The 23562-nt window shown below is 46.8% G+C and overlaps 1 protein-coding gene across 5 annotated transcripts in view; it reads right to left on the bottom strand.

Moving 5' to 3' along the window:
• Positions 1 to 23562, bottom strand: part of Evc2 (EvC ciliary complex subunit 2) — an 84485-nt gene that overhangs the window by 52905 nt on the left and 8018 nt on the right. For 3 of the 5 annotated variants that reach the window (XM_027387058.2, XM_027387055.2, XM_027387056.2), the window contains exons 2-7: positions 22666 to 22734; positions 20799 to 20985; positions 17589 to 17698; positions 16849 to 16902; positions 8748 to 8882; positions 5266 to 5405 (exon numbers count right to left, since the gene is read on the bottom strand). In XM_027387058.2, the coding sequence (XP_027242859.1) occupies positions 5266 to 5405; positions 8748 to 8882; positions 16849 to 16902; positions 17589 to 17698; positions 20799 to 20958 (599 nt within the window). In that variant the 5' untranslated portion in view covers positions 20959 to 20985; positions 22666 to 22734. Of the gene's footprint in view, positions 1 to 5265; positions 5406 to 8747; positions 8883 to 16848; positions 16903 to 17588; positions 17699 to 20798; positions 20986 to 22665; positions 22735 to 23562 lie in introns of those variants that run through there. The other 2 variants (XM_027387057.2, XM_027387059.2) reach the window with 2 other exon arrangements.

Below are 23562 nucleotides of genomic sequence, written 5' to 3'. Positions count from 1 at the left end.
GACTTGGTTTTACCACCTGTATAATGGGGATGATCTTAGATTGCTGTTCAAATTTGTATCAGGCAAACAAACAAACAAAACAAAAAACAAAAAACAATTTCACAGCACAATGTCCTAGCACCTTGTTGGTCCTAAATACCCGTACTTCCCTCTATATAGCTCCTCCTTCCCTGGGGAAACTATCTGACGAGGGGTCAGAGCAGATAGTTTGACAGTCACCCAGCTCAGAGACACTTTGGTTGCAGCCTTTTCACTGCCAAGTTTTTTGCATAGACTGTCAGAGTGGCAACAAGAAAAACTGTCAATGTTCCAACACCACAAGACACAGAAAAAGAGTCCCTTCAAATAAGTTAAATCTCCAAGCTATTAATAGCATTAACTCTCATTATTAATTGACCAGTGGCTTCAGAAACAGATAAACAGAACAAATTCCTCACTCATACATAGCATTAGGTCCACTGGGGAAGGGACACATTTCCATCACCAGTCATTCACTTGTTAGCATTTACAGAACAATGAGCTACATATATTTCTCCATTGCCCCCAGGAAATCATTCACAACATCAAGAAGACAGGCACTTGGGGTTTCAAGGGATGGGGTTCTGATACTGGAACTCCTGTACTGCTCCCTGAACTGGTGCATCAACAGTAACGTCTAAGAAACACCATTGTTTAGAATTTCCAAGAACCAATTACAATTAATACTTTGGTAAGCTACTAATGATAAAAATGAGAATAGTGTCCTGGCCTCCTTTCTTATTTAGTTCTTACAAAAAATTAACTATTCTTACTAAATGAGGTAAGGTAACAGAATAAAGTTACAATATACAATTGATACACACAGCAGCAAACATTTTTCTGAATGGGGAAAGGACTCATGAAGCAACATGAGGAACAGTAGTTCCGAAGAAACCTGAGCAGTCACAGCCTCTTTTAGAATGTGTCTGGTATCTTCAAGTTAGCTAGTATAACCATAGACCCCCAAAACACAGCTTGGTATTAGCAAAGAGAAAGTGTTCCACATCAGTGTTCCATTGAAAGAAAGACTATTGCAGGATTCCATGTGGAGGCCAAACATCACACTTGTACCCTGTCAACATGGGGACTGGGCAGTGGGGAATTGGGGAAGTAATCTCCTGAGAATCTTCACTAAGTGGGAGTCACAGAATGTGAGGGAAACATCAGAAAACCAAATATATTTTCTTCGAGCCAGCAGCTGGTTATGAACCCAAATACAGAAAAAGCCGCAGGGTAGGCCCTTAGCATCTTTCTTCCCAGACCCTCTTTCACTGAGTAGTTGGGCCTCTGTATATGAAAATGTTCACTCTTTCCATCCTGAGACATGGAGGGAAAATCCAGAAACAAAGCAGAAACAAATCCCCGAACTCAAGAACTTCCTGCCTAAGTGGGTAAGACAGACACAATACCTCCCATCCTATATGTGTAGTCACTTCTAGCAGCCAGAGAAGCTGTGAAGAAAAGTAGTTTGGGGATACAAGATGGAGGTGCTGCTGCTGCAGACATTTTCCTAGCTCTGCGTGACCCTCCAATCCACTGTGCCCATACAGCTGCTACTGACTCTCAGATACCCACACCCCAACCCACCTCTAATATGTGCTGCCACCACCACTGTTTAGTGAATCTTTTCTCAGAAGAACTCCTGGGCCAGGTGTGATGGTGCATGCATATAATCCCTGCACTGGGGCTATGGAGGCAGGAGGATCAATAATTCAAGTTCCTCTTTGATCACATAGTATGTTCTAAGGCTAGCCTGGGTTACATGAGACCCAGTCTCTAAGAAGAGGAGGAGGATATGGAGGAGGAGGAAGATAATCGGTATGAGGAGCCTTGAGTCCCCATACCAAGGCATTTGTATTCTGTCCATGTATACAATACAAAGACAAAAACCAGTATTCAGGCAGCAACCACCACTATGCTGCTCACAGAATTGGACCTCAGCCAGGATCTGCTAAAATGCCCATTAATTAATTAATTTTTAAAAGTATGAAGAAGAAACCCCAGAGAATAAATGACCCTAAGGAGCCAGCAAACAGCTCCATCTTCTTACACTGTGGGCTTTTACAGAGAAGGACCACTTAGCTACTTTGCAGAATGTTTGAAAAGACTAAAAAAGATGGGATCTGTAAAAACAAATATACCATATGGTTAGCATGTAAGAAACATGTAAAAACTCACTATGTGTATTTACAACTTCAGCACAACAAATGCTCTCTACACACCTGCTGGGTACAGAACAATTTTCAGACAGCATAGGGGCAGCAGTAACAGCTTAGAGCTGGCAGTAAGTGAAATACCAGAGAAAGAAGCACAGCTCTGAACTTCTTCCCTTATGCTCTCTTGTCTCTGGACCATCTGCACTCAGTATTTATAAAAGACCATTCTTCAGTAGCACAGTGGACTTGAAAGTGCTCTAGCCTGTGTGTAAGTCCCTTACCACCCTCTTTGACCTCAGGCAAGCCAGCGAGCCTCTCTGAATGGCAGCTCCTTGGGCTGAAAATTGAGTGCCCATGAAAATTTCATATGATGCCAGATGCTTAGTGTGAGCACATTTCTGGCCAGGGTAGAACTAAATTACTGGAAGCACACCATGCTTCTAGAACCTTCTGTGGTCAGCCAATCCTATCCAGTTTCTCCTTCCTCATAGCAGGTCCCAGCATGCACTGGGACTAAGTCCACTTCCACTGTGACCACAGTCAGAAAAACTGATAAAAACCAAAGGTCACAAGCCCCTCTCCAACCCTCTTTGTGATGCAAAGCTGAACATGCAGGCAAGCCTTTCAGGAATAAGTCAGCAATGAGAAAAGGGCACAGTACCGCCTGGCATTGGAAATGTGGCAGCAATCAAGCTGCCCACTTGCCGGGTGAGAAGCCCAGCTAAACCTCCAGTGAGACTCACAAGCAGGATAAATGACTTACTAGAGAAAAGGGCTATTTTTAGTAAGGAGCCATGAGAGACTGATTTCCATCCAAACTAAGCCCCTGGCATTTCCTTTGTGTGAGCTCCTAAAACTTGAGAAGTCAACATAAAAAGATGAAAGGTAACTGACAATTTTAGGTAGGCAGGACAGACAGAGAGACAGGCAGGCAGACTAGGTACCCAAACCAGTATCCAACCACTGAGGCTGAAACACAGTTGAGTCAATAAATGTTAAGACTGAGCTGGGGGTGGGGATGGAGTGATGACTCAGGTTAAGACCATTGCCTGTTCTTCTAGAGGACTTGTGTTCAATTCCCAGCACCCACACAGCAGCTCATAGCCATCTGTAACTCCGCCCTATGGGATTCAACATCTTCTGGCCTCTGTGGGCACCAGACATGTGCATGCTGCTCAGACATACATGCAGGCAGAACACCCATAATAATAAAATAATTTTACAACTGAGCTTGGAAGGAGGGTGAGGCACCTATTTTCACTCTTAGGCTGAGCTCTCACAGCCCATGCTTCTAATCGATGTGAAACACTCTTCATACAAAATAAGATCAACAACCGAGGAGACTCAAAGAGATGCTTCCAGAGGCTCAGAGTGACTAAGAATGTCAACACTTCTACAGCAGAATTGGCAAGTTGCAACACCGTGGAGAGTTTCCTGTAATGGAGGAGGGCTGGGCTCCTTGCAGCCTTCACATTTGGAATCAAAGCAGATGCAGAGGGGACAATGCTCCTGCTTAAGAGGACTACTTCACTGGGTCAGGAGCATGCAGAGTCCTGTGTATGTGCAAATTAAACACCCAGCTGCCGATTACCCAAATCAAATCATCCTATTCAACTCTTCATTCTCATATTTCGGGGGGGGGAGCTGATTTTTGGCTAGGAAATGCTTTGATAATTGCTTGTATTCATATCACAATATTCAAGGTGGTAGTTTTGAGTTCCTGCCAGGATCTTGCTTCCCAGCTGCCCACCCATCTCTGCCTTCCTAAGACAGGGTGGCAAATTTTAATTGTCATCCTTAGCATTCCAATTAGAGAATTGAGCAAAAATGAAGAAGGGCTGTGAACAGCTGTACAAAGCCTAGTTACCCAAGCCATGCACACTACCATGGAAGCCAGAAATAGACAGAGGCCTGAGCCCCACCACTGTGTGAGGTTGGTTCTGTGCACCCAAGGCTCCTGGCCTGGTAGCTCATAGAGCTACTGAACAAAAAAGAAACATCCTCCAAGTAGGGCAGAGTCCTGACTGTCAAGGACAAATAGCTCACAAAGTACCATGAGTCAGACTCAGTACAGCTTTTGTCCTAGGAGGAGTTACAACTGAGCTGCTCTCTACCTTGAACTCACTCTGTGTACCATGGGACACAGGTTCCTAAACCCAGGGACAAAGGCCTAGCACTGCTATGTTGGCTCTGCTTCTAGGCCCTCCCTCCTCAGTGCTACTTCCTCTTTGTGTGTGTGTGTGTGTGTGTGTGTGTGTGTGTGTGTGTGTGTGTGTGTGTAGTTCAGAGAGAGAGAGTGTGTGTGTGCACACTAGAGGACAGCCTCAAGTGTCATTTTACAGGAGCCATCTACCTTGCTTTAAAAGACAGGGATTCTCACTAGCCTGAGGCTCACAGTAGTTAGGCTAGGCTATCTGGCCACTGAGCCCTAGGGATATGTCTGTCTCCACCTCCCTGGCTCTGGGGTTATAACAGCTGGAACCCTATTGACTACTTACTAGTTGTGTCCCTGGAAAGGCTTCCTAACCTCCAACTCCTCATGTGAGTGGAAAACAACACTCCCCCACCCCACCTCACCCCACCCCACTCCTGAGGACTTTCTGAAGACCTGAGGACTTTTTAATCCAGGGTTTGGCAGGATGTTCTATTGTGCACACAACACCATAGGTCTTTATCAACAAACCACAGCGGGCACTATGCTGGCCTCTTTTTCACACAGATGTTTCTTCCCTGTTTTCTGTATTCAGTAAACAAACACCCAGCACACTAAGCATAACTTCACAAATGCCCCTTGCTCCTCCCCATCCTTATGTCTTCCTTTCTTTCTTCTGCCTGAAGTACTTCCCCTCACTCCACTTGGACTCTTCTACTCCAGCATCAAACAGGAGTGATGATGTCACCTTCATTTCCAGGATTCCAGAAGCTCCTCCTCCTTCTGCATCCAGCCGGCCCAATAGTATTCAGTGCCTAGCAGCACTTCCATTCTGACCACCAAGTGATGAACAGATGACCAAGTGAACACAAGGACACTCCACGCCTGCTGCCCACACCCCATCTCCTCCCGAGAGCAGATAAGACTGGGGACCCTTACTCTTCTAAGGCTTGAAGCATGCTCCCAGGGTCCTCAGAGGTCAGGATGTCAATCACTTGGTCATTGAAGGAAAGATCCTGGCTCACACCATTAGCAGAGGTGAAGGGTGAGGGCTCCAGCTTGTTCTCAGCATGCTGAACCTGTAGAAGTGGAGAGACAGCTGAGTTGGCCTGCTGGGAACACTGTATGCTGGGAGGGTAGGCATGGCTGTGCAGTCAGAGGAGCTGGCCTCCTCCTGCCTCAGACCAGCCACTATCCCAGTCAAAGACAACACTGTCTCACCAAATGAAAAGGATGGCTATTTCAACAGCCTCACACAAGTGTGCTGAGTAGATAAAACAAAATATGCAAAGACATAACCATAAGTACTCTGTTACTGAGACTGGGGGACAGCTCAGTCAGGAAAGCACTTGCCACAAAAATGTGAGGACCTGAATTTGAGCCCTAAAACCCACATTTTTAGAAAGCTAGGCACAGAGACAGAAGGGCAGATCCCTTGGGCTCACAGTCAGCCAGCCAGCCTAGCCTAACTGGTGAGTTCTAGGTTAATGAGAGACCCTACCTCAACAAGGTGGAAGGCACCTAGGAAGAACATATGCTCAAACACAAACAGGTGAGTGTGTACATTGCACACACACACACACACACACAGAGAGAGAGAGAGAGAGAGAGAGAGAGAGAGAGAGAAACAGAGACAGAAACAGAGAGACAGAGAAAGACAGAGAGAGACAGAGAGAGAGAGAAAGAGAAAGAGAGAGGCAGGCAGAAGTAAAGGAGGACCAGAGTGAAACTTTTTTTTCTGGAAATGACAGCACTCATGTATTTGCAGCAACTATGCTGCCTGTGCAAGACCTGCACGAGATCAAGCTGGTCAACATTTCACCATGGAGTGGGGTCTCATGAGCCCTCACCCCTAACTAAGGTACTATTGATAGTTGATGGCTTTTTGGGGAGGCAGATAGTTTTCTTTAGGGGTATGACACTGATAGGTTGACTCTGCTCCAGTGAATGGCCCCACCTAGGAGTATACGGGAAGCACAAACCTGACTCGGTAGATTTTGTTTTTAAGTCAGGGATGGACTTGGGAAGAGTTAGGAGGAGGACTCGGGGATGAATATGTTCAAAATACATTATGTGAAATTCCCAAAGAATTAATAAAATATGTATTTAAAAAGACAGAGAAATAATTTTTAAGGTCCTTCATAATCATCATCCTCCATCAGAGGGAAACTGCTAAGTGGCCTCCTTGACCTGGGCATGATGTCACTGGCTGCTTCCTTTTTTTTCAGATTTTTTTATTTGAATTAGAAACAAGATTGTTTTACATGACAATCCCAGTTCCCTTTTCCCTCCTGTCCTCCCCTAACACCACCCCCAACTAAAACCCTACCTATCACATATCCTTTCTTCTATTCACCTGACTCAACCTTTCTGCTCCCTCATGACCTCTGCAGCCTTCCTCATCTCCCCCTCTCATTCTCATAGCTTCCTCCCCCCTCTTCCCGTGCTCTCAATTTGCTCAGGGGATCTTGACCCTTTCCCTTTCTCCAGGGGACCAAGTACGTCTCTCTTAGGGCCCTCCTTGTTTCCTAGCTTCTCTGGCAGTGTGGATTATAGGCTGGTAATCCTTTACTCTATGTCTAAAATCCACATATGGTCACTGGCTGCTTCCTGATGAGCACACAGGCACGTGAGATGGAAGTAACACAGTCTGCAGGAGGACTGGCTTGGAGGCTGGTTTTGCTCTGTCTCCGGGATCTCAGCCAGGTTGGCTCCAGGTGTCTCTAGTGGCACTCAAGGACACACCTGGCATTGTTGATGACCCCCTCCTCCTGCCACGCTCTGGAAGCATTATTTACTGAATGGAGTGACTTTGAGTCTGGCTTCAGGGTGTACTCCTGTGGAAATGGAGACCAGGAGCTGCAAGGTCTAAAAGGTCCAGATGGTGAGTCTCAAAGCAAGTGGAGAACCCACAACGATTCCCAGACAAGTAGATGCCTGGTTTATATTTAAAAAGAGGATGGAGACTCACAAGGGGAAGATGGAGGAAGGGACTGGAAAAGCCCAATAGTGTGAGCAAGAAGAGCTCAGCTCCCTATGAAAGCCAGTCACTGGGAACATTCAGGGGGAGAGGTGAGGGGTGGGAGGAAATGAGGCACAAGTTGGGTCATGGGGAACTCACAAGCTAGACCTAGGGGTCTGACTCCATCCCAGAGCAGTGAACCTCCCAAAGCAATTCAGCAGGTGGCATAGAATAGGGCTTGAATGGGGGAGTAGCAAGAATACATCTACACTACAGGTGGAGTGCTAAAATGTAAGGTTCTTATACCTGGTGGCATTTAAATCATCCATCAGCCAAATATGAAATCAAGCTAAGTGTTCATCACACATAAACACAAAGATGGAATAGTATTTAGTCATAAAAAGGTATCATCCTGTCTGCCTTAGTTACTGTTCTATTGCTGTGAAGAATCACCATGACCAAAGCAGCTCTTAAAAATAAAGTATTTAATTGGGGGCTTGCTTACAGCTTGAGAAGGGTAACCCATAATCATCATTGTGGGAAACAGATAGGCATGATGCTGGAGAAGTAGCTGAGAACTTTACAACATGATCCAGACAGAGAGAGAGAGACAGAGACAGAGAGACTGGGCCTGGTTTGGGCTTTTTAAACCTCAAAGCACAAACCCAGGAAAACACCTCCTCAGTCCCATTAACTGGAGACCGAACGTTCAAATATATGAGCCTAATGGGGCCATTCTCATTCAAACCACCACTCTGTCAAAACATGTGTGCACCTGGAGTATGTTACATCTGAAATAAGCCAAGCACTGATCTCCATCACATGCAGAATCTAAAAAATATGTTTCCTTAGAGGTTGAACATAGTGACAGTTAGCAGGGTTGGGGAGGGTACAGGGAAGGAGACCAGAAAAGACTGGCTAGGGTAGGCAGAAGGAAAAGGCTGGGCAGTTCCATAGCACAGGGCAGCAGCCTGATCACCAAGAAGATACCATGTATTTTACATTATCTGGAAGAGAGTTTGAACATTTCCTCACAAGAAGAAATAATGAATGCCTGAGGTGATGGGTGTGCCATGCTCAAGTAATCACTACACACTGTGTGAATATGTCAACCTATCACATTCTACCTGATAAATTCACACAACTGTGTGTTAATTAAGAATAAAATTTTTAAGGAATCATCCTAGGAACTTTTGCTTATGGATTAATTAACTTCCCTATTTACTGACAATGCTTTGGGTTGGCCTGGCACAGGCTAGGCAACTGCTTTGCCACTGGAGACACATCCCCAGCCCCAGAGTTAAGGATGGGGTTATGTCCCAGAAGGAACAAACCTGAGCATATATCCTTAGATCCTCAGTGGGTCTGACATGGTCCAGAGTTGAGACACATCAGGATGAAGGATGAATGTCCACCTTACACCACTGCCTGCTAAAGCATCCCTGGGAGGGAGACTCACCCGACATCTGGTCAGCACATTTCCCTGCAGACACCGACCCTTCGCCAGGAAGAACAGGGCCACCAAGGTCAGCACCAGGGAAATGAGGAAGGCTGCGATGAAGCCTGCTGCATGGAGACCATGGTTAGGCAGAACCTGCATGGAAAGAAGGGAGTCTGAGGTTCCCTCATGCTACCGCCATCTGACTTCCCAGTCAGGTAGATGACCCCAAGGTAGCGTAAATCATAGACAAAAGACAGGTGCTGAGAAACCACGGAGATTGAAAGCAGGTGAGTGGCTGCCACAGGCTGGGAGGGAAGGGATGAGAGCGACTGTTTATAGGTACTGAATTTCCCCTGGGAATGATGTGAATGTTCTGGAACTATATAGTAATAATGGGCTCACAATACTTGATTCACACAATATCAATGCAATAAACTTTTTATTTTGTTATTATGTATACACATACATGAATATGCACACACATGCACATATACACACATGCACGCATACACACATGCACATATATGCACACACATTCACAAACATATATACACACACACAACATCCACATTACAAAAACTGAAGCACCTCCCCATGTGTCAGGGCATGTGTTTTAGATTTTGTTTTGGTTTTGTAACTTGATTTAATTTTATTTCATGTGCACTGCATGTATGTCTGAGTGATAGTGTCAGGTCCCCTGGAATTGGAATTATAGACAGTTGTGAGTTACCTACCCTGTAGGTACTGGGAATGAAGTCTGGGTCCTCATGAGATGTGGAGCATCTCAAGACTTCTGAGCTTCCATTACTACTGCAAGTAGAGAAGGGCTCAGGGTAGAGGAATACTTGGGCAACAGAAAGCGAATGTAGGATTGAATGGCAAAATGAATGTGAGGATACAAAGGCCAACAGTGGCCTTGGATGACCTGTTTGGAAGACTGGTACCAGTGACACCCCTCTACTAGGAAGAGAGGAACCAAAACTGAAGATGTTAAAGTATTAGATCTAGCCTCAAGTTATAATCCATAAACACATCCAAATCCCACCACTAACTTCTGTCAGCAGAGATGCTGGGATACAAGCAAACCTATGCTGTGATCCAGGCAGAAAGCAAAAAAAAGTGGCTGTGGTGGCCTCCACCCCCAGAGCACACTAACTTTCCTCCCTGCCTCTTGCAAAGAATCATCACTCATTGTGCCCACCCCTTTAATCATACATTCGCTGCAATCTTGCCTTTGATAGATTCTTCAGAGCATTTATGAGGAGTGATACTGCACAAAAAAGGCCTTTCAAGAAGACTTGAAAGGATGGGAATTCAATACCGTATTACAAAGACACAATGAAGGCTTGTTTAGAAAGTTTGGCTTCAATTATGTGATAAATATGTGTATAGGCTTGGAAGGCAGGAAGCTAACACTCTAGCAGTAGTTCTCTGTGATGGTGGGACTGCTGTTGTTGTTCAGCTCTTCTGTGTGTGAAGAGGCTGGGTGCAGAGGGAATCTCAGGATGCCCAGTAGACACACAGTAATCCTGCCCACATACTCCCCAAACTCAGGAAAAGGGGGATACACATGATGACTTTCCATACTCACTCACTCTCCCTAACACAGGAAAGGACGGACACACACACACACACACACACACACACACACAGAGAGAGAGAGAGAGAGAGAGAGAGAGAGAGAGAGAGAGAGAGAGAGAGAGACTTTCCATGCTCACCCACTCCCCCAAAATTGGGAAAGGGGGACACAGATGACTTTCCCAGAAGAGGTTTCAACAAGTTTCGTTGAAATCTGTCGCTTGGCACTCCATATCCAAGGAGTAAGGAGGATGGTGGCTTGCTGTTCCAATGACCTGGAGGGGTGGCAGTGACAATAAAGGACTCTTGGCCTCCAGCTGATGAGCAAATGTTCAGATTGACTAAAGGAAGTATCAATCATACATCACATGTCCTAATGAAGCCTCAAGATGGTGGCTCATCTTAGTTGTCAAATTGACTAGATTGGAATCATCTAGGAGACAGGTCTGGGCACAGCCTTGGGGGATTTTCTTGTTCAGGTCATTTGGATGGGAAGACCACGCTAAGTATGGTTGGTAACTTCCAGTGGCAGCTCAGATAGAAGATGATCCAGTGGGGGAAGCTTCAGTGTCCGCCTTCTTGCTGGTGAGTTCATCTACTCTGAAAGCTCACCCACTCTGCTGCTGCTGGCCTTGCTGCTGCTGCCAGCTTCACACTCCACTGACACAGGAGGCCATCTCCTTCTGCCTTCCAGCCTGGGCTGAGGACCAGAAGCTCTCCAGGTATCCTCTAGGCCTTTGGAGCCACTCTGGAACTACTGAGGCATCCAGCCTGGTGGGTGGAGAAGCTACTGGTTTCCCAGCCTCTCCTGTGTGAAGATGGCTGTTGCTGGACTAAATAGACAAGCACTTCTCAGCCTGTGGATCGAGACCCTTTGGGAGTCAAAGCAGTCTTCCACATGGGTCGCATATCACATAGCCTGCACATCGATATTTACATTACAATTAATAACAGTAGCAAAATTACTGTCATGAAGTAGTAATGACTATAGTTTTATGGTTTGGGGTCCCCACAACATGAGGAACTATTAAAGGGTTGCAGCATTAGGAAGGTTGAGAACCACTGAGCTAGACCATCTTTTGGAAACCTATCTAACAAACCCCTTCAAATGAATTTATTTTATTGGTTCAGAGAACCCTGACTAATACACTTGCTAATTTACCAATAGGGTAGAGCTTGGCTCAGGGAATACATCACAGAAGATTCCTCACAGCCATGGTGGTGTAGAGCACTGTGTCCATGTCCAGTTCCCAGGATCTCTGTACCCACTTCTTTCACAATAAAATGACGACATGGGGCTAGATCGTCTCAAGGCCTCTTCCAGGCAGTCTCTTATGACAAGTGTCAAGGGCAGTACTGAAGAATAAGCCTGATAATACAATACCACAGAAGTCCAGCAGGGGGCAAACAACCTGCCTGGAGAGTAGCGGGTAACCAGAGTCAGAGATGCTGGCTGGTCTGAGGGATGCCTGAGAGAAATACTGCAGAACCACGTGGAAAACAGAGGGTCCTAGTGGCCCCTGTATGAATCAAAAGGGTTAACTTTCCGGATGAAACATAAATAAGAAATCCCTAAGGAAGGAGAGCAGGAAGTTCTGTGTTCTAAGGAAGACAACTAAAGTCCTGTGTTAAGTTGTTGAAGAACACTGGAGTCAGGTAGGACACTCAGGAGCTCAGGTCAGGACAATGGTCAGCGGGCTAGAAAGCGATGTGGCAGAAAAAGCAACAGTGATGGCATGATTACCTGCACACCACCATCTCAACTCAAAGCCTCGTGGTTTTGCTAATAATGTTACATCCAGCGGGCTTCAAGGGTTCTCTGTAAAACCATGTGTTCAAGAATTCTCACTTCATAGCTAGCTATCTGCAATGGCATTCCTCCTCTTGTTAGTTAACACATGCTCTTTACATAGTAGGCCACTTGTCTTTTCTATATACTATAAATACCTCTTCAAGTTTCTCACTTATCTTTCCTGCTATTGTTTTTAAAAGTAAATTTTCCAACCATATATATTTGAATTCTCCATATTATTGCTCTATTAACTTTCTATACGTTACTTTATCTATTTAGATAAATAGATTTCTGATGAGAACATTCGCCTCTGCTTTTCTTTCAAGAGATCCAGTATTTTGGCCATAAATCCACACAGGACATCCTTTTCTCCCCATTTATTAAACCACTTTACTGCATGGACACATACACATAATCTCTCTCTCTCTCTCTCTCTCTCTCTCTCTCTCTCTCTCTCTCTCTCTCTCTCTCTCTCTCTCTGGGAGGACTGGTGGCAGTGGACTCAGAATGACTTTGGCCACTGAGACCATGGGTAGAATTTTCTCTGTATGTCTTCATGGGTCCTGGGATCCTTCCCAGATGGCACCACACCCTGCCATCCTGGTGCCTGCCAGTCATCAGTGCCCAATCCACAGGCAGCAGGTGGGTCTGGAGGAATCCCAGACCTGCAGTCTGTGTCTGGCATTATGGGACACCCTGGGACTCTCCTCAAAAGAGGGGCAGACAATGACTGGGATACCGGTGGTAAACTAAGAGGAAATTTCTTAAGGACTTGTTTTCCTTAACTGACTTGTCAGATTGAGGCAGAAAATTAAAGAAGCATTGGAGTAGTTTGCGCATGCCAGCCACACAGCAATCGGATGCATGCCATCGTGACAACAATTCCTCCAGACACATTCTTGCACCAATCTAACCCTGTCACTTCTTCAAGTGCCCAGAATAGTCCTGCTAAACACACACACTACCAAGAGTCCAGCCTCACTGGCATGAACCTCCCCTCACAACACCTGGGGTTATGTCAATCCTACAGTCAGCAGCAACTTAACCCTGAAGCTATGCACAGCAGACTCCAGTCCCCAAGAATACTGTACTGGGCCTCCCATATGCTTCTAGTACCATAGTGGCTCCTCTGAACATCTGAGCCTAACACCGTAATGATGGCCATTCTCACTGACCACAGAACACTGGCAAGTTGGTGTTGCTCTCTTGCTCCATAAGGATGACACCAGCAATGGGTACTGATGTGCACAGAGACTATAAGAAACACAGAGCTCTTCGCAGACTCAGCCATTTGCCTGGATAGACACCCGTGACATGGTTCTCATTCGATGTCTAGGGAAGGTGAGGCCCAGACAGACTAGAACATGCTGAAGCTCACACACAGTCGGGATTCAAAGCATGTCAGATCTTAGAGCCAGGAGCCTCGTGTTCACACACTTCGTGTCTCCACTGCACAGAGATCCTTGTGCAGAGGGTATCTGGTGAGGGACAGCCTGCATCCTGCACAGCCCCTCCTCTTCCTTCTTTTCCAGAGGCAGTGTGTAGGTGAGAGGCAGCCTGAGCCCTGGAGAAGGCCCCTTTCCATCCTTGAGGGAGGACTGGGCCTTGGGGGCAGGGCACATCTATTAACAGAATGCTCTCCATCACAATCATGAGGCCACTTGCCACCTCCTCAGCTGACTGGCAATCATCATTGGTGACAATCAACTCAATCAAGGGATATTTACTGATTGTCACCTACCAGGTGAGGGAGGAAAGGAACACGGAATGAACCAGATCAGGCTACTTCCTTTGGGAGCTCTCAGACCAACAAAGAAAATGGTGATCCACGACTTTGACTGTCTCGCTGACTGCAGGCTTGCTAAAAGCTGAACTCGGCTTTCTTTCCATCTCTCCTTTTGAGGGCCTTGGCACCTAAGATGAGTCTCACCGCATAGCTGTGAGGTACGATCAAAGGCGATACAACCATCTGTTACACCTGCAAGCAAGAGTTAACATGCCTGGCTTTGTTTCCTGCTGTTCTCTAAAGGCCATCCTGTGGGCTGGACCATGGCCAGCATTTGGGGACCGACATCTGGATGAGAGCCCACCATTCACTTAGTATGTTCTAGAAAAAGCATGGTCTCTGCTGAACATCTGCCTCCTCTTGGAGTCAGAAATTGGTGTGAGCCAGGCAAAGGGTACCTGTGTGACATTCAGTCCCTAAAGAACATTCACAGATGCTCCTATGACTCATTGCTGGGCAGTCTCCTGGGAGAGGACCTGACAGGCACTGAGGACTTTCACCAGACTTTTCCATTTCCATCCTTCTCCTTTGCTAACTTTGCTGTGTGTCTGTATAAGCCACTCTCCTTGCTATGACAAAACACCCTGATAAAAGCAACTTAAGGGAGTAAAGTTTTCCTCCAGGTTACGTTCAATCATGGCCTTGGGGGAAGACACAGGAGCTCGAGGCATCTGGTCACTCACATTCAGTCAGGAAGCAGAGAGTGATGAGCACCGCTGTTCAGCCTGCTTTCTCCTTTTTATTTAGTCTAAGCCCCCAGCTATATTCAGGGTAGGTATTCTCCTCAGTTACTCCTCTCTGGAGATGACCTCATAGACATGCCCAGTAGTATGTCTTTTAAGTGCTACTAGATCCTAACAAGTTGACATTCAAGTAATCTTTCACCAGTTCAGTCAGTCATGAGAACAACCACTAGTCTCTACGGTCACCAACTCTGAGACCATGCCATTCTAGCCATAGAATCTTGGGCAAACTACTGGACCTCAGTTTCCCCATCTGTGAAATGATGGTGATTTAATAATGGAATCTCTCTCACACACCTGTGTCAAAGATGACATGATTGAGAACTTGTGAGCTGCTCAGGAGATGTGGCCCCTGAGATTCAGAGGGAGTGTGGAGTGTCACTGAATGGTTTGGTCACATTCAAGAGTCATCTTGATGGAGTTAAGGAACACAGGTGGAAATCCTCTGCCTAAGATTGTAGGCCACACTCCCATGGGCACTAGGTTCTCAGACTTCCATCCTCAGATGAGTCACACCATCAGAATTTCAGGGTCACGGACTTCCAACTTGGACTATGCCACATGGCTGGTATGCAGAAACTTCTTGGCTTCCCTCACCATGTGAGCCAGTACACACTATGGACTCACACCCCGCCCCTTCCTGGTGAAGGCTGACTAACCCACAGAGTGAGTCACACGTGTTAGACACAGGAAAATGAGAGTGTGTGCCAGGAGGAACCTCACTGCCAAACAAAAAGGGAAACAAATTCCTGATGAACAGTAGAAGCAGGAAGACTACCTGCAGAGACAGTGTCCAGGTATAATCTGAGAACACAACCTGTCCCCAGCAGCTGGACCAGTGGCAACCCTGGGGACAGGAAAGAACGTGATGACTGTTGCAGGATATTTGATCACACTGTGTGAAGATGGCTCTGCTTACTCCACCTACCTAAGGCACCTTCTGATTGATTTAATAAACAGCTGAGTGGCCAATAGCTAGGCAGGGTAGGATAGGTGGGACTTCCAGGGAGAGAGAAGAACTCTCTCTGAGAAAGAATCAGAGAAGTAGGATTCTGCAGCCAGACACAGAGGAAGTGGGATACTCGGTACTGAGCAGAGGTAATGAGCCATGTGGCAAAACATAGATTAATATAAATGGGTTAATTTAAGTTTCCAGAGCTAGTTGGGAACAAGCCTAAGCTAAGGCCAAGCTTTCATAATTAATAAAAAGTCTCTGTGTCATTCAGGAGCTGGCAGTCTAAATAAAGACTGCTACAGATGACCAGTGGTATTTCAGCCTGCCAGGCAGTGGCTGGTACATCCTGCTCAGGTAGAGAAGGTATTGCCTACTATTCTTGTTTCTGTGACCAAACACCTGACCAGAAACTTAGGAAGGGTTTATTTTGGCTCAGAGGGTACAGGGTGCCTGTTCCGGATACAGTCCATCATGGTGGGGAAGGATGGCCTCAGGAGTGTGAGGTGGCCGGTCACATTCTATCCACAGTCCAGGAGCAGGGAGAGGTGAATGCTGGCATTCAGCTACTTCCTACTTTAGATTCTGTTCCATACCCCAGCTGTGGGATGGTGCCCACACTCAAAATGGATTTGTTTTTCCACCTCAGTTAACTCAGTCTGGAAACTTCCTCACAGACATGCCCAGAGGCTTGTTGCTGTGGCAGTGGGAATAGAAAATTTCCTCACAGGTTCATGATTTGAGCATTTGATCCCCAGTTGGTGGTGGTGTTTGGGGGATGGTATGGAACCTATAGGAGGTATGGCCTTCCTGGAGGAAGCACATAGTGGGGTTGAGCTTTGAGAGTTCATAGCCTGACTCTACTTGTTCTATTTGTGGTTAAAGATATCATTGTTCAGCTCCCTGGTTCTGCAGCCAGGCCTTCCTGCCATGATAGACTCTCATCCCTCTGGAACAGTAAGGCCAAATGAATTCTTCCTTCTATATGCTACCTTGGCCACAGTGCTTTATTATTTCAGCAACAGAAACTGATTCCATTTCCATGGAGATTCTAAGTTCCATCAGGTTGGCACTCAAAATCAACCATCACAGAAGGTCACCAATAGAACCAGTCTTGGAACCCACAGGGCCTAAGACCATGCATATCAGGTATGCCAAGGCCAGTGGCCAGTACCTCCCCTTGGCTCTGAGGTCAGGCCACACAGCGGCAACACAGTACAGGCTTAGGTGGTCATGAGTACACAGAATGGATCTGAACATCGTCTTACCGTTATCTTTTCTTCCACTGTGATGGTAAAGTGGGCTTTTAGCTGGGTTCTGTTCTGGGAAAGAGAAAAGAAATGCTTCAGTCACATGGAGTATGACCCACAGGGAACATTTGGCGCTATGTCCAACCCACACACCTGGTAACTGGCCCCTGGCTACTAGGTAGGGCAGGGTTTGTCCAACTCCTAAAGCTTCTTCAGGAAACAATGGGGCTGGGCTTCTATGCTAGAGACTGTGGAAACCCAAAACCCATGTCCTGAGGGCTAGGAAGGGGCACAACTCTCTGTGGTGAACTTGCCTGTCTAGACTTAGGCAAGGTGTTCATTCACTCCATGTGCCTCAGCTGTCTCATCTGTGAAGTGGGAGCCTCATTTAACTTAAAGGTGGCTGGGGAATAGGAATAATTAACATGGAACATGGAAGAGACAGGATGGGGGAGGAGGCTTTCGACAGGGAAGATGCCCTTGTCAGTAAATGACATCACCCAGGGAAGGGAGGAAGCAAAGGAAACGGAAGGAAGGAAGGGAGGGAGGGAGGGAGGAGGGAGGGAGGAAGGAAGGAAGGAGAGGGAGAAGGAGGGAGGGAGGGAGGGAGAAAGAAGGAAGAAAATAGAGGAAGGGATAGAGGAAGAAAGGAAGGACGGAAAGAAGGAAGGAAGGATTGCTCCTGTGCCCTTGGGGTCATTATTCCCAAGCACCCATCAAAGGCAGTGGCAGGTCCCAAGTGAGAGTGACAGGGTTACCTGTGAGGGGCTCTGAAAGATGAGCAGAGCTGGAAGGTCCAGGATCTCTCCAGTCCCAAGAGCTGTGGGGTCCAGTGAGGCCATGTAACTGACAGAGTAAAACTCTCCCACTGCTCAGAGAGAACAAGTATAGGTCAAGAAGGGGACAGGCCTCTTCGCACCAGGCCACACCTCTAAGTAGCCCCTGCCCCTGGCCTAGCCACATCCCTGGCCTCTGCAACCCTGTAGCTGCTGCAGCTGTGCACCAGCCCAGGCCCCCATCAAGAAGCGTCTGTATTTCATTCACCCCAGGGGATTCTGGAAGTGTTTCATTCACTCTAGGAAATTCTGGGAGTGGTCCAGTGGGAATAATAATTACAATTTGCTCTAACTCTCCCTACCAGAAGAAGGCATACCCTGCTGGAAGCAGGACTAGTCTCTTGCCCCCTTTATCCCTCTGTAGCACACTTGTCTGGGAACTCTACCCACAGAAAACAGAATCCTCAGTTCCTTCAGGGGTCCAGTCCAGCAGGAAAATGAGACAGCTGATATGCTACACTTAACTTAGAGATGGCAGGACCACTGTGTGGAAAGCAGGGAAGATGAGCATAGAGCCTGGGAACCAATTTGTCTAGAAAAATCAACACGTCCACTTTGCTTTCTTACAAGGACAAAAGTTAAAGGGGTGAGAAGGGGAAGGCATTCCCAGACAACTTCCAAGACCATAGTGCTCACTCCCAAATCATCTTTGCACACACCTGCAAGAGGGTGCTGAGGTTTAACATAAAGAACACATTCTCATCACAGAGTGCAGGAGACACTGCACTGTGGGTATAGGATTATCAGGTGGAAAATTAAAATCACTTAGCTTGCAGGCCCACTTAGCTCGCAGTCCTCCATCTTACACATTTTTTTAAATGAGGGGGCAATGATGATGATGATGATGGGGTCAGGGGTCAGAGAGATAGGAAAGCAGTGTCTGATTGGCCATTTGATTTTTAGAATCACTCATTGGATGAGGGGTGGCCTATCTCCTAACTTAAGAGCCAGCATTGTGTGCTGGTGTTAGGAACAGGTGACTTGGACTATGTCCTCAGGAAACTCAGCCTCCTGGACAGAGGGAACATCTGACATAAACAGCAGAAAAGAGCACCAAGAATCAAAAGATGACCTTGTGTCCACCAACCCAGGACACTTCCCACAGGCCTGGCTGGGCTGTGTTGATGCCTCCCCACATCACTACGACTCTTGACCTCACCCAGTGGCATGCTTGGTACAGGCAAGAAGTGTGCCTTGTGAGGTGGAACAGAATTTAGTGAGTACTTAGGGTGAGGCACAGCTTGAGCAGGGATATTCAAGAGATGGGTCTCATGGGCACTTGGAGGTCTAGAGTTTGGAGTTGGAAATCAGGTTGGACTTCTGGAAAGGCAAGACTAAGACCACTCCTCAGGGAATAGAGATGAGTATGTTCCGAGTACAACAGAAGGCCCTCTCAGCACTGTCCAAGGAACAGACATGATCCAACAGGAGTGAGAGCCATGACAGACACTAGAAAGCAAAGGCAGTGAGACTCACAGCTGGGAAGGGCATTGAAAGGGAACCAAAGGCAACACCAGGCCCTAACTAGACCAAGGACCATGTCACATGACTTCACTCAACCCACTCTAGCTATGCTCTGAGGCACCAACAAGCACAGGATCTCTGAAGTCCAGGTTGCTCAGGGGCTTTCTAGAAGCCATTCAGGACAGACTGAATATCTGACTGTCTACTATATCATAACCCATGTGCCATTCTCTGAACATCAACCTAAGAATCAACCAGGAGATTTGTTTCTGTATCATTGAAAGGAGAGCCCTGGGGGCGGCTTTCCTGGGATATAAAAAGTTTAGAGTCTCATTTAAACCAGAGCCACCAAACAAGTCACTTGTTGTGGGCTGCCCTACTAGTTTCTGTCAATAGCACTGTGTTAAGAAAGATACAGGGCTCATCCAGGCCCAAGGGTAAGGAGAGCAATGCTGAGCAGTGTGGGCCCCACATCGGAAGTGCCTGTGGGAAGGTGAAGGGCTGCAGGGCATAGCAGCTTCCCTGACTGATGAGTGTCAAGCCGCCTGCTTCCATCTCAGCACGGCCGGCCGCTGCCCATGGCCTTGGGCAAGCTCCCCACCCACTCAAGCTTTAGTTTCTTCATCTGTACATCAGATGTTTACCAACAAGAAGGGTGTCTCCAACATCCTGGGAGAAAGGCTGGCCCTAAAGTTACAGTCACAGCAGAACCCAGGAACCTAAGGTTTGCTTATTTAAAGATGGATAGTTCACCTGAGGAGGGGCTTGTGGGGGCCAGCAGTACACACTACCAGCTGCACTTAGGCTCTGGATTGCTCCCAAAGGTCTATGCATTGAAGGCCTGCTCCCAGATCTGTGGCACTATTGGCAGGGGAGGTGGACTGTTCAAAGCTATCAGACAGCAGGGTATATCCTCAGAAGGGATTATGGGAATCTGTTTGCTGCCTTCTTTCTTTCAGTTCCACACCATAATAAGGTAAATTGCTCCATGTCATCACACACTGCTGTCATGTTATGTCATCCAAAGCAACTGGGCCTGAAACATCTACAACTATGAGCCAAAATGAACCTCTCCCCTTTATAAGACACTTAGCTCATATTTTGTAACAGTAAGGGAAATATGGTAACACATTAATGAACAGCATGCTTACACATTGGTGGTCATGTCTAAATATTTCATGATTATCCTTCTGAGACTGACAACAATCCACCTTAGTCTTTGTCTAACACAACTCAAAAATACCTGTCCCTCTTCCTGACCAGCAGTAACTCTGGTCAACAGGGTCGGGGGTCACTATAAATTACATGTGTGTCACTGATTCACTATAAACTATATGTACGTCACTGATTCACTATAAACTATGTGTCATGGATTCACTATAAATTATATGTGTCATTGATTCACTATAATTCACAGATCTACCATTGTATCCACCTGAAGCTGATGAAAATAAAACTGGGACTGTATTTTAAAAACACCTGGCACTTCTTCCCCAACCCCACCTGTCTAAAGCAAGCAGGAAAACCATGGTTTTAGTGGCAGACACTGGGGATTTCAGGGGCTCCCAGCTTGCCATGGTTGGCGAGCTCCGCTGTGGCCATCCATAAGGGAACACAGGAAGGCATTCTAACACATGTCCCACAGTGACCTGCAGTGTCTATGGTTACCTTGCAGAAACCTCTTTCTGAAGGTCTGGATTCCATCCCGAGTCTTATTTCCAGGGGACTCCTTCACAATGAGGCTAGTGATCTCGTCCAGCACAAGCAGGTCTGAGAGATTGGTTGACAAGGGTGTCCTGGTATTGTTCACTGACAGCTGCACATGCATGGCCTGTGATTTGCTCTTCCCAGACACCTAGGACAGGAGGAGAGTGGGTGAGGGCAAAGCCTGTTGGCCTGGCTTCTTGTGGTGACCCACAAGCCTGAGCTCCAGAGGCTCCTGATGTGAGAGTTGAGGGGAGCAGTTGGCCCTCTGGCTGGTCTTCTCCACCCAGGTTCTGCCTCACCATAAGTGTGACATGCTATGTTTGAATCTGGAGCCCTGAAGGCCTGGTCCCCAGTTCATAGCATTGTCAGATAGTAGCATCACCTGGACTGAGAAGATGGCTCAGTGGGTCAAACACTAGATGTACAAATGTAGATCCTCAGAACCCATGTAAGATACCAATAAGAGACCAGATCCCTGGAGCAAGGTGGTTGGCTAGACTAGCTGCCCTGGTGAGCTCTGTTTCAAGCGAAGAGGCTCTCTCAACAAACAAGGTGGGGGTGATTAATAATGGCCCCTGAAATCAGCCTCTGGCCTTTATATGTACATGCAAACACTTACACACACACACACACACACACACACACACACACACCACACAGAGAGAGAGAGAGAGAGAGAAGAGAGAGAGAGAGAGGAGAGAGAGAGAGAGAGAGAAGGAGGGAGGGGGTGGGGAGTATTATCAACTTTAAGCTGCATAGCCTGATGGGAAGTTTTACATCACTAGGGGGCAAGACCTAGAAGGGGGGATTTTAGGACCAGTGTCTTCCTCTTCTTCCTTTGTTCACTTTCTGGCCACCATGAGGTGATCAGACTGTGACATACCAATAGGCCAGAGCAATAGAACTAACCAGTCACAGATTGGAATATTCAGAGTTCGGGGGAGGAAACAATCTTCTTTCTTTATAAACCGATAGTCTCAAGTATTCTGTTACAGAAGCTCCACACCTAGATGAGAGCCCTGAGGATAACCCTGATGCCAGAGCTGGGCCAGGATGTCCCTACCCAGATGCTGGAGAGCTGGCTCTCTCTGCAGACTCTCCTGGGTGAGATGTCCACACACCCGGGAGCTCACTCCTGCTTCTCTGTTACGTGCTCCCTCCCTGACACTGCCAAATTCACCTTGTTTTCCCTCTCTCTACTCTCCAGCTTCCACAGTAATGAACTGTAAATGTGAGCACTGTCCTTCTGGGTCCTGTGAGCCTTTCCAGCAATCATTGGAGCTAAGGGTGATGCTGGGAGTCCAACACAAGGATGATAATGGGCACCATCCCATGTTGTTGAGGTCAAACAGCTATAGAGCATTAGACAAAAACATTTTGTAATTAAGGGGAGGAGCGCACACATTTCTCAGTGTGCATGTGGACATCAGAGGACAGCTTGCAGGAGTTGGTTCTCTCCTTCCACCTTGGGGGTCCCAGGTGTCAAACTTAGGTTGTCAGGCTGGGCATTGAGTAGCCTTACCTGCCGAATCAGCCATCTTGCTGGCCCATTTTTTAAAAACTTCAAGTACCATATCACTGTTCATGTGGGATAAATATATCACACTTTCATCCCTTCTCTAAAGGACTACTAGATTTTCACTAACAATGACTTATAATGAAATATCCCCAACAAACATAGTGATGCCACATGAGCTCAGGTCTCTTGTTCTCTTCATTGCCTGGGTCTCAGAGTGAACACACAGACACACTCTTTGCTAGTTCCTAAATACATAATGACTTCAGAGATTTGGGAAATCTCCAGTTATTTTTCCCCCTGGAAACTTACCAGTGAGCATTTCTGAAATATTATTCCATTCTCAGAGGGACCTTGGGCTTCTCTCGAAATATCTCTGTACTACAATAAAACACAAAACTCATTAGAACGTGAGAAAAACGTCATGTTCTAAGTGTCTGATGTAAATATAAGGTGGAAACTCTCTAAAGGACACCATGCGGAACATTTTTGCAGACCCCAGTTTTCAGGAACTTGAATATTTCATTTAAAGAGTATTAAAGGATCATAAATCCAAGCCTCTGAGGAAGGAGGCAGCACAACATGAAGCACAGCTCATTCCTGGTCTGGGCAGATCCAGCCAGGTCCAGACTGGATGATAAAACCCAGGATGTGGAGTCTGGAGAACCGTGTTCTATGTATAACTATTTATTCACTGTGTATGCTTGAACAAGTCACTCAGCTTCTCCAAGCCTCAAGTCCCTCTCTAAGAACTGACCATCTCAAAACTTCCTGGAAGCTTGCTTAAGAGAAATGAGGGGAGAAATCTGGTCCCAGCTGAGTCCAGTTGAACCCATGTAAAATCCTCTGGGCCCTAGAAAGTTCCAGTTCTTCCCACTATGTGGTGGTGGTGGTGGTGGTGGTGGTGGTGATGTACAGCAATACTGGATGGATCCCCTCAGTGTGCTAAGTCCGGTGTCACATATACCAAGTGATGATCCAGTAGCCTCACATTGACCCTCTCTTCCATGAACATAGGCTCCTAGACCAGGGTAATCAGGACCTCACCTCAGATCCTGACCTGTGCCACACTCATACCCTCTGCTCATTGGCTGCTATGTACTGGAGCAGGAGGGCATGTACCAGAGCTGGGTGCACCCAAGGCAGGATCTAGTTCTGGTATCTGCCAGAAGGTGAGTGTCTGAGTCCTTTCATGCTACTGTAACCAAA

The sequence above is a fragment of the Cricetulus griseus genome (assembly GCF_003668045.3).
Source record: "Cricetulus griseus strain 17A/GY chromosome 1 unlocalized genomic scaffold, alternate assembly CriGri-PICRH-1.0 chr1_1, whole genome shotgun sequence".
NCBI classification, from domain to species: Eukaryota; Metazoa; Chordata; class Mammalia; order Rodentia; family Cricetidae; genus Cricetulus; species Cricetulus griseus.
This window is presented reverse-complemented; position numbering and strand designations above follow the sequence as displayed.